We start from the raw sequence: 18,074 nt of genomic DNA on the forward strand, positions 1-18,074 counted from the left end.
GCTCTCTTCACAAAATTATGTTTAAAGAGGATGGCTGACATAACTGCTATCAATGATTGGAAATTTGCGATGTTTGCTATGCTTTTTATTTTTTAATTTCAAAATGAGTCTTTCGACGAAAGTCGTTCATATTTTCAGAAAAGCACAAGCTACAAACGCAAATTTCAATTTCCCATTTTGTGTTTGCCTCCGTAGCACGTATCAACACTTTCTTTTTGGTACCGTGCAAATATTTACACGAGGCCGTTCGCGAATTCGGCCGGCCAAGTTTCAAGAAGGACGCTTTCCTAGGGCTGCGTTTACACGGGGCCGGCCGAATATTTGGTCGGTCAAATATTTGGTCACTTAGGCCTTGCGTTTACACGGGGCCGGCTAAACGACCTCAAATTAGGTCACTTAGGCGCGCAAATATTCGGCCACCTAGGAAAGCGTCCTTCTTGAAACTTGGCCGGCCGAATTCGCGAGCGGCCTCGTGTAAACGGTTATGGCCGGCCAAATATTTGCACGGTACCAAAAAGAGGGTGTCGATGCGTCCTACGGAGGCAAATACAAAATGGGAAATTGAAATTTTGGGGCCAAAATTAATGTATTGTTGTTGGTTAGAGTCACTGGTTATATTTTGCGTTTGTAGCTTGTGCTTTTCTGAAAATATGAACGACTTTCGTCGAAAGACTCATTTTGAAATTAAAAAATAAAAAGCATAGCAAACATCGCAAATTTTCAATCATTGATAGCAGTTATGTCAGCCATCCTCTTCAAACAGAATTTTGCGAAGAGAGCACACGAGAACAGAGAATGAGAGAAGTTGTTTTGTTAGCTCTTTGTTCACAATGATTTTTGACTTCAAGTTTTTGACACATTGCATAAGTCATAAGAATTAGGTCACTTGAGCAGCCCCGCGTAAACGCAACGCCTTAGTGACCTCATTTGTGGCCGGCTTCAAAAGTAGGCCAAATTTTTGGCCGACCAAATATTCGGCCGGCCCCGTGTAAACGCAGCCTAGGTGGCCGAATATTTGCACGCCTAAGTGACCTAATTTGAGGTCGTTTAGCCGTCCCCGTGTAAACGCAAGGCCTAAGTGACCAAATATTTGACCGACCAAATATTCGGCCGGCCCCGTGTAAACGCAGCCTTGTACACTCTTTTTTATAAGAACCAGTAAATTCAAGTTCAGGCTGACGGTTCTGAATTTTTTCGAAAACCTGAGGCTGGATTGTTTTTAATTTGTTCTTAAATTAAGAGGGTGTAGGCAGTGCTATTGCTAGCTTTTTCTCTCTAAGAAAAAAGAGTGTACACTACTATTCCATAGATTTACCTGTTGATATAAAAAGGGAAACGCTATAAAACGATAAAATGATTAAATAAAGCACTTCCTACTGTATTTAGGTACTCCCTTTTGGACTAATAGCTGTCCATGAAACGCATTTAAAGTTTACTACAAAAAAAATATCAGAGGGGACAAAAGAGAACCAAAGATAAATCGAATTCCAAATTTTGAAAATGTTAGCAAAAAATATTTTCGAGGTAAAAGGCATTCAGCGGCCGGATGAAATTTTGCAGCGGGCCGGAGTTTAAGAGCGGCTGCCCTAGACTGTCTTCTCAGGGAAGTGCACACAAGGATCGTTGACTGGCATCGCTGGCATCTGTCAAAAGCGGAAGCACGTGACACAGGGAGCTAGTATTTCCCGCATGCCTTCCTTACTTTGGGAGGCTTTGTAAACAGGAGCGGTTTCTTGCTCTATTGTGAATGGCCGTTGAAATCACTAGCAACAAAGTTCCCGCTGGATTCTACCGACTTGTTTAAACCTTACATAGGGTCAGCAAATCGTTTTTGATCTTCGCCAAAAGAAGGAGCTCCCAAGATGAATGTATCGCGAATCTTTGTACTGGGTTTCATCTTGTGTTGCTGCGCTTCCTCGATTCTAGGTAAGAGATTTTTCGTAAATTCATTCAAATCTGCAATGTTTTTTAGAGAAGGGTATGTTTTATTGCACCACTTTGTAATAAACGGAATTTCCCTCTTTCATAAGGGTTTGCAAGTCATCGTTCAGTTGATACCATGATACCGTTTCTCGGTGGAACGGGCTCTGTTTTCCTAACCAAGAACTTTTGCCGCAATCGATCACAAATTATTTCTTCTTGCGACCAAGACAGAGATGTAGAGCTATCAAAACAAGGGGGCCCTTGCGGGAAATTTTCCTAAAAAACAATAGCAAAAGTAGAAATTGGCTACTTATCGGCATTAACAAAGGGGGATCCATCCCCTGACAGAACACCCCTGTTTTGAAGAATTGAAAATATGATGCTCCTAGATATGTGTTTTGTTGCGTCAAATAAAAGTGACGCGTTTTTGTGGACTCCTTTTTAGATGCTTGAAATGAAACAGTATTTGAACTTCGAGCCCACAGTTGAATGTTATAGAGACTACCATATCGTGTTGCGTCTACACCATCTTATTGTTTTGCAGCATGTGATTAATCCTGCACTTATTTACTGAATGCCCTTCACGACAGCACCATTGAAAATCTTCTTGACAGTGTCAATTACTTTGCTTGTGCAAGACGCTACCTGCCATTGCGTGACAAGAACAAATACGAAGAGCATTTCATAGCCAACAACATTCCCTTGCGAATATTTTACGACCCTACTAGTTGTACGGCATACCGTAAAAACAAAGCCCTAAGACCCAGGACCCTTTAGTACTCATATTAAAAAGGACCCTTAACACCAGAAGGGTCTTTACTGCGATAAGACAAAGGTTGATCACTGTTGAATATCATCATCGCACCATGAGAGAGTGATGTTCAATCAAATCTACAATTACATCAGTGTTAAACTGCTCCCTTTGCTTTGTGAATTCAGAAAAGGTTATAGCACAGAACACGCTTTATTGCGACTTATTGAAGGCCTGAAAAAGTGCCTAGATAAAAAAGATGTGGCTGGTGCAGTTATTTTGGATTTATCAAAAACATTTGATTTTTCACCCCCTTATACTTCCAGTGCTGAGGAGAGGGGGGTCAGGAGGGTCAGTGACCCGGGGGCCCATGACTTTAGGGGCCCATAGATAATAACTTAGCAATTCAGCGTCTCCATTATCAAAACTTGTCAATAATAGAAAAAAACCTTTAAATGAAATGAGTTAAAAGCAGCAACAGTATTAAAACCCCATTATGTTTGTCAAACAGAGCTAGTAGCTTTAGGTAATTTTCTAGTTAGTTAACAAAGCAATTTCCAAGTCTTTACATCTGTAAAAGGGTCGATTATGGAGCTATAGTAAATTTTTTGGAAATTTCAGTTTCTTTGGACAATTTCAGTTTCTTTGGACAACACTAGCAAGCAAAGTCAGAAACAACCTTAATGCAATGAAAACATTGGGAAATAAGGGTTGCAAATTCAAATGCTTAAGCTTGTTCAACAGCTGCAATGGTTGAAGCTCCTTAAAAAATGTGACTACCCGGTGATGTTAGGAGATATGTCATCCCTTTTTGCTGCCCAGAATTTTGCTCTTTTTTGCTAGGTCATCTTCCTTCAACCTTGTGTATAAACAAAGAATACTGAACCCCTCCCATATCTCGCCAATTGACGTGAATCACCTGATCATCTTTGCTGTAACACTATCAATAATAACAATGCCGACATTATCTTGAATTTTACCAAAGGCCTTTTCCTGGTTTCACTTGTAGACAGAGACAAACTTGACCGATTTCAGTTGGTCTTAAATTTTTTGAGACATCTAGCCCCTCGTCTAAACGAGCTTCTTCCAAGATCAAATCAACTAGGTTTTTATTGACATTTAAGGGTTCCATTCTGATTGCTAGATGTAAAGTTTTTCAAATTATTTGAATAGTGAAAATATATTTGGTGCAGCGTGTCCGTTTTGATCAAATTTAGTATTTAAACGTTTTTCATTTCCTAAGATTTTTGAATCATGTAAAGAATCACATATTTTATATTTTATAGAAATACGCATGCATTGTGACGATAGAATATCAGTCATACTTCAACTATATTGAAAATAATAAAGAAGTAATAGCCACCATCGCAATTTAAGCAACCAAAATGGCCGCAATTTTAGCAACCATCGTCTCAAACATTTCCCCGGACCTCTTAAAAGGGTCGCCTCCAGTGTGCCTTGCTTTTTTCTTTTGTTTTGACCCGGGGCCCAGAAATCCTCTCCGCGGCCCTGTATACTTCTACTAGCCAAATTGAAATCTTATGGCTTCAGCAACAACGCAATGGAATTTATGTATAGTTATCTAGATAAAGGAGTACAACTAGTAAATATAAGATCAGATGTTTGTGATTGGATAGAAACAAAGCAAGGAGTTTCTCAAGGATCAATCTTAGGCCCGTTGCTTTTCAATATTTTCATAAACGATATTTTTCTGCATTTGAACAAAAGCAACTTATGTAACTATGCAGATGATAATACAATTTGGCTGTCAAGTACTGATATGAACGAACTAACTGACGTTTTAGAATCGGAAGCAGCTTTTCTTAATGAATGGTTTTATGAAAACTTTTAGGTGCTCAATAGTGATAAAAGCATACTTATAACATTTAAAGCCAATTGATCCAATTCAGAGGAATCTAAAATTCAAATAAATGGTTCTACTATAATAGAAAGTAAGAATGTTAAACAAAGTAGGGAGTAACACTAGACCACCAACTTAGATTAGAAGAACATATTAGAGTATTTTGTAAAGAAGCCGGGAAAAAGGTAAATGCTCTAACCAGGATTGCTTCGTATATGGTCGAATCTAAGCGAATTCTTTTAATGAAAACGTTCATATTATTATATCTTAATTACTGTCCTCTTATTTGGATGTTTTGCAGTAGGAAAAGTAATAGCCAGATAAACCTGATTCATGAAAGAGCACTGAGAATAGCTCATGATGATTATGAATCAACTTTTGAACAACTTTTAATAAAGAATAAAACAATAACTTTTCATAAGAAAAATTTACAATATCTTGCGATAGAAATTTACAAAACATTTAACGGATTGATTTCACCTTTTATGGATGAAATATTTTCCATAAATGAATGCCCATCTTAAGAAACTCCCAATTCAAAAAAGCGGAGCCACATTACAAAATATATGTATTTTACCGTATCATACGGATGTATAGCCAAATATGGAACTCAGTTCCAAATGAGATAAAGTACTCCACTAATTTACAAATATTCAAGGAAAAAATCTCAGAATTAACATCGTTTAATTGTACTTTCAATCTTTGCAAGGAATACTTTAGCAAGGCCGGTTATATTTGATTTACATCATATTTAGCGTTGGAGATTTAAGTTAGTTGGTTTTATTTAGCTTGAGTAGCTAAATTGCATAGCTAAAATTGTACCAACTTTAAATGAAGAAGAAAAAATGAGGAGTTAAAAATGAAACTGCAAGATCGTTTTTGCCACACAGAATTTGAAACTTATGTGTATTTTAATATGCCAGTAGTTGAAAACTGGCATACCCGGACGCTCGTCCGGGTATCATTGAATGACTGGAATCGAAAGAGAGAAAGCAAAAACAATCAGAGAAAGAGAAAAGTCAGTCTTTTTTTCTTGATTTGGTGTTGGAAAGCAAAATTCCTTTTTGTTTTACTGATCGATTCCTACATTTTGCAAAAAACTATTCCAGACGGTCGATTTTTTACAACACCACAATATTGAAATCACAACTCTACAAAATATGTTTAAAATACCACAAAATAGTAACAAAACAACATTAGAATAACCCCTGGGCTGGGAGAACTTCCTCAAAGGAAGTTCTTGAAAGATCATTGCTCTCAGGAGATCAAAGAGGTGCCTCAATCTCACAACCCTTTTTTCTCTCTAGATTTTATAAACTTTGAAATGCTCTACCATCTTCCTATTGCCCAGACTCTTACAACCTGTCTTTATTCAAAAATCAGTAAATCAAAAAACTTGATCTTTCCCCCCTCTCTTCCTCATCCCTCTTCCCTTTCCCTTTTAAAGCTTAGCTATAGGCAATTGATCCTTTCCCTAGCACTGCCATATTGGTGTTTCTTTTCGCATGTTTCTTGGTAACACGCTTCAGAAACTTTATTCAGAAACCTAACATAGCTTATCTGATTCTATATTTGTAATGTATTCAGTATACAAATAGTTATAATTCTATGGCGAAGATAGACCTTTAATAGCTTAACTATTTTGACAATGTCCTTTAACAAACGGTAGTTGCAGATTTGAGATTTTAAAAGAAAACTGCGCCAGATATTGAAGTCTAGTGTTACTGGCACGAATAGAGTCGTCATTCACCGATCATAAACCTAGGTATAATATGCTTGGGCGTCACTTGCACTATGAGATACAAATTTGAGATGGTATTGTAATTGCGGTTTTTCTGATGAAATGCGATCTGAAGTTCCGTTAATGGGTCGTCCTTTGTGGGGCTTTACAATCATGTGACTTTACTTAACTTGTGTAAAGGTCGGTTTACACGATCATATTCAGGTCACATTTGCATCACATATTTTATGTGATCACAGAATGTGATCGTGTAAACGACCTTGTAAGTTGCTTGAAGTTGTACAAAGCAGCAAGAATTAATCCTTTTTAATTGCCTGTTAATTCGATGTCACAGATTTTTCATTTGACCAGTGATCAAATGGAAATGTCTGTGATGCAATTTTTTCGAAGGCACCGACAAGTCTTTGCTGTCCTGGGTAGATCGGGAACTGAGGGAATCTTTAGGTGAAAAATGATGGGGATGCGCCATTGTTAATGGGGTGTATAGTTCCTCTGGGTTTTACATAAAACCCACGGTTCCTTGCCATGTTGTGCTTCTTAAACAAGAAGTTGTGCCTTTTCTCTGTTGGTCTTTATCTTAAGATGTACAGGACGTATCCTGTTTGACTTCCTGCAGATTTCAAATTCCTCTGGATTTGAAAAATTCCTCTGCAGGAATTTTTCAAATTCCTGCAGATTTCAAATTCGTTAAGTTTCAAAATTATGACACGTATTTCCACAAGTCTGGGTCTTTTCTCTTTTGGTAAAAATGTATACCCGTAATTCCAGGTACCTAAATTTTTTTTGGAAATAATTGCCCACAATTCTGAACCTTGTAAAAGAACGTGCCTTTAGTATGGTACATCTCCGCTATAATATACCTATCATGTTAACCATGGAGATATTTACTCTTTTGTTCAGACGCTTTTTGCCAACAAAGTGAGAAAGATCCATTAAGCACCTCTAGATGGCAAAGGACTTTTAAAGGGGTTTCACAACTCTGCCCAAAAAATACTCTTAATAGTACCTCAGCCACAGTTTGTTCTTAATTTTTTAACCTTTGACAAATTTTAAGACCTGTATCTCCTAAAACTATCTCTCTTACAAGATAAAGAGTGTGCATCAGTGATAGTTGGTGAAGGAAGGAGTTTTGAGTCTGAAGGTGTGCCAAAAGTACGAGCTTAAGTATGAATTTCGTTCTTAAGATTGATCATGTTTATTATCAGTAGGTTCGATAAAAGCATTTTTGATATTAATTTTTTATTTCCTCAAATTCGGTCCTATTGTAGGCGAAAAGGCGTCTGAAATATACAAGAGACAAGAGAAGGATCCCTGGTTTATGGACGGAGTTAAATTCATTGAAGATGGTGTTAAACTGAAGCAAATAAACACGAAGGCGAAGAATGTAATTTTGTTTTTGGGAGATGGCATGGGAGTCAGCACCGTAACGGCTGCAAGGATTTTGCAAGGACAGCTGCAAAAGAAAACCGGTATGGTTTGATAATTTAATGTGCATTTGCATGTGTGCGGAAAGTAAAATTTGATCTATTGCTGAAACTTCAACCCCAATCAAAGATTTTGTTTGCTAAAAGATTTTGATGGATCAAGCTCAGATTCAAGACCATTTTTATTTCCTTATAGAACTTTCTTTCGAAAATTGTTAATTTCTATAGCTGTGAATGATTGAATTGTAGCTAGAAATGATTTTCAATTTAAGACAAGCTGACACATACAATTTAGAAAAGAAACGTTTATGAGGTCCTTGGGCAAATGCAGCTCATTCAATAAAATTTTGAGACAAATAGATACTTGTACTCAACAAGAAGTATAGAAATATACCAAAATACAGTATACGATGCAATTAAAGATTCAACAAATATGTTGAAAAGAGATAAGATGGTATACAAGTCTGCCTTTTAATGCAAATTTAGGTCCACATTTTTCTTGCCACTCCTTGCCCGCAAAATCATTAATAATAATAATAATAATGAATAATAATAACGAATTATTTAACAGGATAAAAACTTCAACAATTACGAAATTGCTCTTATCAATGTTTATCCTGTGAAAAGAAAGGTGCTTAAAAGGAAAATATATAAATATGTTAAAACTGCAGGTCTCAAAAAATCAAAATCAAATTATTGTGTCATTGTTTGAGCCTGAACGACACCACTGCTCATGCTGTTTGATTCTAGTTTCAGGAAACATTGAATAAACCCTAGTATAAGCTCCTCTCGAATTTCAGATTTGTTTTGAATTTGAAACATCTGTCGTGTCATGGAGAATGTGAATAACGATTTCATGCATATATGCAACATGACACTAATGAATGAAGCTGTGTCGGTTTGAACAACTTGTCATGGTGTCGCTTTACAAATGGATCTAAGGAGAAGGAGCAAGCTATTGTTGTGTGACCTTTTTATGGGACACCATCTGGGGAGTCAAACATTGATGCTCTTTTAGAAAGTGATATGATATGATATCATTGGAGTGTCAATGCCCCCTCCCCAGCTCATTCCAGCTACCCGAGAAAAGGAACAAAAATTGATACAATAAAATAGTTCTATAATTCTTATTGCATCAATTCTTCCCCCTGATGAAGAGTTATGCTCGAAAAGTCGTACTAATAATTCATTTCTTGTACAAAGTCGTTATTTTATTGTATCAATTTTTGTTCATTACTCGACGTACCACACGCGCAACTCCATTGATTACCTGAGAAAAGGCCCTGTGAGGGGTTCTACGACTTCTTGACTTCATCTAAGCAAGAAACCTTGGAGGTTATTCTCTTCTGTTTCAGAGCAGACGATGAAGAATGCAACAAACATCGAATTGCTTCACAAATATGGCATTCCTGTGACTGTCCTTGGCTATTATTAATGTACAATCCTTGCCAAAAGTCTTGGTACACCAAGCTAAAATTTTGCATAACTTCAGTAGCATCCCCCTCTCCCCCTTGAAACAATGTTGAATAACAACAGTTTCAAAGCTTGAAATTCGTCCAATGTCAGTTTATTAGCTAGGGTAAGTAATAGGCTTTTCAGCCAACATTGTTTTTGGGGGGAGGGGGGATATTTCTGTATCTTACAGCCGGAAACCTTTATTTCTTCAAAATCTTTCATTGGTCGCGGGGTGTTCCAAGGACTTTTGTCAAGGATTGTATCCCGAAAAATTTTACTTTTTAGAGGCAAAGGAGCTCCTTCTTTTACATGCCTTTCATTCTGATTTCAGGGGAAGAACATATTCTGAGCTGGGAGAGGTTTCCAAACGTAGCTCTGTCAAAGACATACAACACAGATCAACAAACTCCCGACTCTGCAGGAACTGCGACAGCATTTATGACTGGTGTGAAAGCAAAAGCTGGTAAGTGACTAAGAATGTCTTTAGATGCCAAATGAAAGATCATGTTTGGAATTAAAAACAATCCCCCATTCAGAGTTGGTACTGACGAACTTAATAGAGAGATATTAACAATCAAAAAGGGGAGGAGATGACAAATATCATCACCGTGGGTCCGGGATTATTCTATATTGAATTGAAAACCACGATAATGCAAAATTTCATATATATATATTGACATGCGTGCCGTATATTTACATGAAGTAATGAGTGCTTTGAAGTGCGCTTGTCAAATACATTTGTTACATCTTGTTTGCATTGTCTATAGCACATATTATTAAACTGACATTTATATCACGTGAGTAAAAAAGTAACAAAGAGTTCTTTATTTGCACTCAGGTACAACTAATAGTTTTCTTAAATGTACTTTGTTCTGTTAAAGCCTTTGGAACCGTAAAATTTGAAAATTCCCATTTTTCGTGCTATTTTAAGGAAAGGGCTAAAGTCGAAAGTACTTCGATTCTTAAAAGATTTTTAAGTAGAACTCAGCGTTATTTAAAATTTTTTTTGCACTTTTACAGGCGTAATTTCTGTCGACGACAAAGCAGATTATGCATCATGTGAAAAGTCGTTCGGTACCAGTGTCCTATCGATTGCAGAGATGGCAGAGCTAAAGGGTTTGGCCACAGGAGTTGTGACTACTGCGCGCATAACTCATGCCACCCCAGCAACTGCGTATTCACATACTTCATCGAGAAGGTGGGAAAGCGATGGGTCACTGCCAGATAAGAGATGTAAAGACATAGGTTAGTCTTGACGTCTTTAGGGGATAAATTGGGTGCTTGTTTGCGTTTAACTAAGCATCTCTGGGTAGTTTTAAATGGGAAGCTGATTCAGAGAGTCACTTGGTCCCTGAAACGTTTCCAAAGGAAGGGTGAGGGGTGCTGCACCCTCCCTTCCAATTTTGGGTTTGTTGGCAAATGCCAAATATTGTCTAGATTCTCTAAGTTCATTATCTGTTGCTATAGTGTTTGAGTGTTTGAAGAAGTATCAAAAGTGATAAACACCCATATAGAATTCTAAAATGTGACGTCATCAGAAACCAATTTTTAGAATTTTCGAATTTTAACCACCTAACATAAAAAATCACCATGAAATACTTTCAAATATGCAAAATTGGCTAAATATGTCTAAAATCGGTTGAGATAATGCTAATGAAAGATTTAAAGTTTGCTAACGAATTACTGTTAATTTGGCTGTTCCTAAAGTTATGAACAGAGACCGAAATACAGAGGATTGATGGGGAAAAAGCTAAGACACATGCTCTTTCAGGTTATGGGATCCAAATTACCAAAAGTTACATCTTAAAAGTGCCATTATAAATAAATAAATCAAATAGGAGCAATTTTTCTCTTGTAATAATGGTTTTGTGATCATCAGATGTCAGTAACCACACCTTTAGGTTACCATACCATAATCCATAACGTTTTGTTTTTCAGCACGTCAGTTAATCGAGTTTTCACATGGTGATGGTCTTGAAATTGCAATGGGAGGAGGAAGATACAACTTCATGCCGGATAACGAAACAGACCCTGAGTATCCAACAAAGAAGGGAAAAAGGAAAGATGGAAGAAATCTTATCAACGAATGGAAAGCAAAATCCAATGGAGGACAAAAATGGGATTACGTTTGGAACGATTCACAGTTTCAGCAGTTAGATGTCAACAAGGTCGATCATGTTCTAGGTAGGCTATTTTGATGAATTTGTAACGATAAGGATTCTTGTCATGACGGTGAAGAACCAGTTAATAACCAAGCTCGTTAGTGGAGCGATGGGCTAGGCCAACGGGCCTAAGCCCCAAATAGATAGCACACAAGAGATACTCGTTCTTTGATGTTATCTCTATTGTCAAAACAGTAAGACTAAATTATTCTAAGTTAGATTACATTATATTAAAACACAAACAAAGGAACACTGTGAAACATATTTCCCGGAAAGGGAGTTACTAACACAACAGCGCAACAAACAAACCTGTGACATTAACACGCAACATAATCAAAGATCTAGCTGAACATAATAATAATAATTACTGGCGTTTACTAATGTTAAAACGTTACAAATTGCTAGGCATTTGATTTCAGGTGTACAAAGGTCCTAGATTAGAGTCAATTTTTTCTAGATGCTCCACTATCCTCCTTCGTACGTTTCTAAATCTTCATTACAAGAGGTAGCACAATCATTTTGACTGGCATGAAATACAGCACAATTTCCCACGAAGATATCAATAAAATTTTAGCAGCTTCTTTGCTACTGGTCGATAGAAGATTTGAGGACTTGAGCAAGGACCCATTTCCAACCCAATTATTGAAATTGTCATCAACATATCAAAAATGAAATCATGGTTTTAGTTTGATAATCAATGGAATTTTGCGTGTTGTACGTTGAGTAATAAACAAAAATCGATGCAATATAATAACTTTGTACAAGAAATGAATACTTAGTACGATGTTGCGAGCATAACTCTTCATCAGGTAGTTTTAATTTGTCTTCTAGCCTTGGTTCCTGCAGGAGTAATTAAGCGATGACTGCTGAAAATAAGGAGCCAATCAAACGCAGCTTCTCTTTCTCGAGACATTTTTGAGTAAATTTCTTTCCTCTATCTTCATTATCTGATATTTCATTCTCAGAATAATCCGAGAAAAAAGTGTCAAATTTTTTTTAAATTTTTTCCGTACGAAACTCATTACTTGCTTATAAGGTACCCCTCAAGATTTTATAAGGTACCCACTCGGAACCAGGTGGTAGTGACAACTCCTTGTCTTATCTTCCCCTGTTTGGATTTCAGATTTTTATTCACAAATTGGTCTTTTGTTTTTTACCTTCTGTGCCTATAAAAACAAAAACTAGATGGAGGGGTCTGGTCTTACACATCCTTGAAAATTCTGTATAATTAAACTAGAGAGATCCTTCAGCGTAATCCTACCCACAAAATCATTTAAGTGTTCATAGTGCTAATTTTGCTATTTCTGACAACCAATTATAATATCTATAGTTATCTTATTTTCGTACTTTTCAATGTTTAGGTTTGTTTGAACCTAGTCATATGCAATATTCTGTCAATCGACTGGCTGATGCAGCAGGAGAGCCCTCACTTACCAACATGACAGAATTCGCCATCAAAATGCTCAGCAAAAATAAAAATGGTTTTTTCTTGCTAGTCGAAGGTGAGTCTTAAAGACATTTTACCATTCTTAAAGAATGCATTCATGAGAATGACAAATATGGGATGGATGACTGGATCACAAAGTTAAGCTTAAAGGTTTTCGTTAAAAATGCTATCAAAAATATTAAACAGTGCTTTTGAGGCGATGCATGTGCATTCCAACATCTGCCCCACCAACTTTTCAATTCATGTTGTCGTTTGATATAAATTTGTTTTCGTTTGTTATTCTGAAGGCGGTCGTATTGATCACGGGCACCATTCTTCGAAAGCTCACTTGGCCTTGCATGATGCGGTGGAAATGGCAAATGCCGTTGCGAAGGCGGTATCCATGACCAAAGAAGGTTTGTTTCTTTATTTTGCACTGGAGGAAAGAACTCTACATTCGGTTATTATGGAACTCTTTGTTGTACTCTAAGGTCGAGAATCGACGTTTACTCTCTGGCTTGCTCGGGATTTCTGAAGACTTCATCAACTAAATCAATTTCCCTCTATCCCATTTTTACATTTCCTTAAATTCATTTGAGTTTTCGATAAACCTGTCTCGTAATTCTTCATTTAATCTAATATACCTCGTTTGTAAATTATTCCTCAAATATAGCATAACGTCATTTTGCAAACCTTCAATATATTATAATATTGACACTTTTTTCATTTTTTACTTTCAAAGAGGAAACATTGATTGTTGTAACTGCGGATCATTCACATACATTTGTTATTGCTGGGTATCCAAAGCGAGGCAATCCTATCCTCGGTCTGGTTGATGAAACTGGTGCCAAAGTTACCGGCTATGTCAAGGACAAGAAGTCTTATACAACTCTTGGTTACATGAACGGCCCGGGTGCTAAAGTCAATGCCACTCGAGACGATCCAGCAAAAGATGACGTTAAAAGTGCTGATTACAGGCAACAGAGTTTGGTTCCAATGGATTCGGAAACGCATAGCGGCGAGGACGTTGGTAAGAAGCAAAAACACTTAAATTTAACCTAACTCTAAGCCACAAGAAACAAAAGAGTCCAGAATACCAAAAGCGGGAAATAATGCGATGTATTTGGTATTTTTATTTGAATGCTTGATAGGTTGATAGAGAGGAAACGTGAGCTCGAGAGCCAAACTGTAATAGTATCACTTACTAAGGCTTTTAAAGATGTCCAAGTAATTAGGTTACGATTTTCATCCCATTTTTTGTCTTGTTCTTTTCAGGAGTGTACGCACGTGGCCCAAGGGCGCATCTCATTCATGGAGTCTTAGAACAGAATGCAATATTTCATGTTATGGATTATGCACTTTGCTTGTCTGATAGCAAGAAAACATTATGCAAAGATCAAAGCCATGTCACCAATTCTGCATTTTCGAGCAATGTATCAAGAAATCTTCTTCATATTATAATGCCAGCTCTAACTTTTTTGTTTTTCTCAAGATTGATCATTATATAGATTTACATAGCTTGCTGAAGTTTAGAAGCATTTAGTGCAAAAAATACCGCAGTAATCAAAGCAGACGAAACTACACCTGCCAGTCCCGTTAAGATAAACTTTAATTGTTCAACCTTGTAATACTCAAGTCATTACTTGTTTTACAAATCCTTGTTTAAGGCTCTCGAGCAGATGTTAGTGCCAAAATAAATGAACAAATTCAACCATCAGGTTCTAGGGTGGGAATATAAAAGTTAATGGCCTACAAATATGAAGCTTATTTTATCCTGACATTGAATTTCGTGCAAACCTCTCCCTACCTTGTGCAAACCGTGATATTAGACTGCAGGTGATGGTGATAAGGGGGGGGGGGGGAGGGAGTGGGGGTAGAGATTTGCTCTTGAGATCGAAATGGTGTAAGATCTTTTTCTAATTACGATTTTTTTAAATTTTTTTTAAATTTTGTCTATCTTTTCTTTTAATCAATTTTGCACGCTACAGTGTAAACGAAGATCCATACCTCGTATGCGATTATTAAAATTATTAGATTTACTATCATGATGAAATCATAGATAAAATATATATAGATAAAGCACAAGCAGCAAATGTTTCATGTTTGCTACATGATTTATTACGGCTCTGATTTCAATCTTTTATTTGTATTAAGGAAATAATTTTTTAACCAGTTGTGCTAATATTATAAAACTTTGCATTGTAGTTTTAACTGTAAACGTCATTATCACAATGAAGAATAAAATTGTTTGCGTGAGCCAAATTTTCTGTTGTTCTTCTATTAAACATTGCTTTGAAGTAAAATCTTCATCGTTGATTTATTGCGGTTAGCGAGAGGCAGGAGACATCAGGGCTTCAAGAACTCCATAACTGAGGATGTCATTTATAGTGGCCATAGAAAGAGGAGTCTTTGAGAATTTCCTTGGAAAATCATTAAAGAATAAACGAGCTTCTGACAAGAAATTGCTTAAAAAAGGGCTGAATGAAAGGTTTGAAGCAATAGCAAGGTTAAGTTTGTGGAAATTGAAAATTTCATTTTATTTGTGAAAAATATTTTGAAGCCAAGTTCATTTAGTCAAGCGTAAAGAGGCCTCACTTTCAGTCTATAACCCTATCAATTTTGTTTACACACTTGGTAAAATGTATTTTTTACAACTTTTCCACATTCTTAATCAAATCAAACTTTTCTAAAAAGTTTCCTGCTCTAAATAGGTATGTGAAAACAAAACAGACGTTTACATTGAACATAGAACTTTATTAAAGTTAACATCTTTCGAATTGTCTTCAGATAACACCATTTGACACGACAAACTGCGCTGATTTTTTTAAAATTGTTCCTAATATCAGGGCCCGCGCCCCCCCCCCATTTTTTTATGAAGCAAGCAGTTTTAAAACTGCAATAAGAGGGGTAAGAAGCCTTGGCCCCCTACATTTTTAGCTATGGCCCCCTAATTTTTTTAGCCTTGGCCCCCCCTTTAAAATTCGTGGCGCGGGCCCTGAATATACATTCTTACCCTTTTTCCATATCAAGGTCTTTGACGGTACGGAAGCCCTCAATACAGTGTTCACATTCCAGTAAGGTGCCTTTGAGTGATTGCAGTAAGAAGAGGCAATGGGTAAGGTCGCAGTATACCTTAAGAATCTCTCTACTTTTCCCCCTTTTCCTTTCCAAAAATTTTTTGATGAAATGCTGGTGAAAAATTCAACTTGTGGTTAGATAAATCCTAGTAAACGCTCACGCCATATAAAGAACATGTGTTTTAGTATAAAAGAAGTTATACATAGAAGATTTCCAGAGTGTTTTTAATAGGAAGAATCTCTATGTTAAACCCTTTGCTGCTTTGAGAGGGATAAAGCCTTATAATCTTTTAAAATAACGTATTGCTTCGGAACATGAATTCTTCAAATAAGGAATATTTTGACTCGATTCTAAGATAATCTTAGGTAGTAGATATTCTAAGATTTTGCAGCTTTACTCAAGGCAGTAGTTTCTTAATTTCTCACTTGATTGTAAATTACAGGAAAAGCACATCTTTTTTCATGTCATGCTAGATCTTAGATCAAGCATTTATAGATAAACTAAGTCGTTCAGTGTTGGAAAATGCAATTGCACTCGGTGTTTTAATACATTATATTGAAACGCATTACAAATTGTTGCCAACTGTGGTACTAGAAGTGCAAAAAGCTCCATTTAGCTTATTCTTAAGTCTATATATTAACCCGCCTATCTGGTATAGTTTGAACATAAGAGGTATCCAAAGGGGCCTGTCTTTTCAGACCAACACTTGACTAATGTCGCTATTTTGTGTTCAAATGTATGAAAAATTGAAAATGTTTGTTAGATTGTTGTCGGAAAAACTCAGTTTTTCGCCCTTCCTACGAGGTTTCCTATCTACTTCACTGTTTATAATCCATGAAAATTGAAAGAAATGTGAAGGAATTGCTAAGCACCAACACAAAAAAGGACTATACAAAGTTTTCACAAATAAATATACTCCGCTTACGCCATAACTTTTTGCCTATAGGCAAGATCACACTGCTCTTCTTATAACTTTGCTCAGTTTTGATGGTAAGCTCTTGCTCAGGGACGGAGTTAGCGGGGGGGGGGGTGTAGGGAGTGCGACACCCCCAAATAGTTATATATCCTTCGGTAAATTTTGTTTCATTCGGTAAAAGTAACAAATTAACGCCAAGATTTTACTTTATTTGTTTTTTATCAGTATTTATCTTCTTATTGGTAGCGTAGCGGGGGGGGATAGTCTCAAATGTATTTTAAGCTAATCTCAAGAACATCGTCGCAAAAATTTTCTTCTCGCTTCGCTCGCAGGAGAGCTTCAGTGTTTAGCAATTTCCCTCGTTTTGGGGTTTTGTATAGAAAAGTCTTTCACGTTCTTGAGACATTCCTGACAAAATAGAAACTAAAATGATAAAGACGTCCAATCCTAAACAAACTTTGGAAAATCACTTTTTACGCGTAAAAATTCCTCGCCTTAAACAATTCAGGATATAAACCTTAGTGGAATGGTGAAGGAAATAGACAGTTGTAGAATATGGTCAGCCACAAAACGCTGCATATGACGTTGTATAAAGAGAAATTTACACGTAAAAATGCCATGGCTTTTCCAAACCATTTACAAGATGGGTGTTTTCCCAAATTCTTAGGGGTCTGGTCACTAAAAATATTTCCCTCTTTGGCCTACCAATCTTCCAAACCTGGCTACTCCACTGCTTCTTATCGTCTTTACCTTCAAGTTAAGAACCAAATTTTTAAAGTTGGCGTTTCGATCATTTACCAGTGACCTGAATGGTGTGGCACCAAAATTAGTGTCTAACACCCCCCCCCCCAATCATTGTTGCTTAAATCCGCCCCTGCAGTTTTTCTGATGGTATCATTAGATTTAGAAAATTCGAAAGTCTAAATTTTGCTGGCCTTCACTTTTCATGCTTCAGGAAATGCGACTTCCGGTCATTTGCCAAAATGTTGCCAAGGCTTAAAAGGATCAGTGGCCTTTACTCTTATGATTTAAACCAGGGGTCGGCAACCCGCGGCCCGCGGGCCAGATGCGACCCGGAAGGTACTTTTGTGTGGCCCGGAAGGCCCCTGTTAACCTGTAAATAATGTGGCCCAATGCGCGAGTGTCAGCTCGATATTGATTCAGTGATCTTAGATTCTTGCCTAGATTAGCATTCCTCGTTAACATTACTAGTCACTCGAACAAGCTGAAGAAGAAGCTTCAAGGCCATTGTCATTTTGTGAATGTCATGTATGAACATGTCATGTTCCTGCTTATGCTACATCTTTGGAAAACTCAGCTGAATCAATGGAACTTGG

General features: G+C 36.9%; 1 protein-coding gene across 1 annotated transcript; it reads left to right on the forward strand.

Annotated features, from left to right (window-relative positions):
* Positions 1-1,653: 1,653 nt before the first annotated feature.
* Positions 1,654-14,994, forward strand: LOC148959797 (alkaline phosphatase-like). Its single transcript, XM_089109661.1, has 9 exons — positions 1,654-1,926; positions 7,545-7,745; positions 9,487-9,618; positions 10,176-10,400; positions 11,094-11,339; positions 12,679-12,819; positions 13,052-13,159; positions 13,486-13,773; positions 14,019-14,994. Exons 1-9 carry the CDS (start codon positions 1,863-1,865, stop codon positions 14,249-14,251), a joined length of 1,638 nt encoding a protein of 545 aa, XP_088965787.1. The 5' UTR covers positions 1,654-1,862; the 3' UTR covers positions 14,252-14,994.
* The last annotated feature ends 3,080 nt before the right edge of the window (positions 14,995-18,074 follow it).

The sequence above is a fragment of the Rhopilema esculentum genome, chromosome 8 (genome assembly GCF_057945365.1).
Source record: "Rhopilema esculentum isolate cy_ngs chromosome 8, ASM5794536v1, whole genome shotgun sequence".
In the NCBI taxonomy this organism is placed as follows: Eukaryota; Metazoa; Cnidaria; class Scyphozoa; order Rhizostomeae; family Rhizostomatidae; genus Rhopilema; species Rhopilema esculentum.

Excerpts from the sequence above, each read along its gene's own strand:
- LOC148959797 (XM_089109661.1), top strand. The coding sequence starts at position 1,863 with ATGAATGTATCGCGAATCTTTGTACTGGGTTTCATCTTGTGTTGCTGC. Across the intron at positions 7,746-9,486 it reads ACAGCTGCAAAAGAAAACCG|GGGAAGAACATATTCTGAGC; the intron begins GTATGGTTTGAT and ends TTCTGATTTCAG. Across the intron at positions 10,401-11,093 it reads TAAGAGATGTAAAGACATAG|CACGTCAGTTAATCGAGTTT; the intron begins GTTAGTCTTGAC and ends TTTGTTTTTCAG.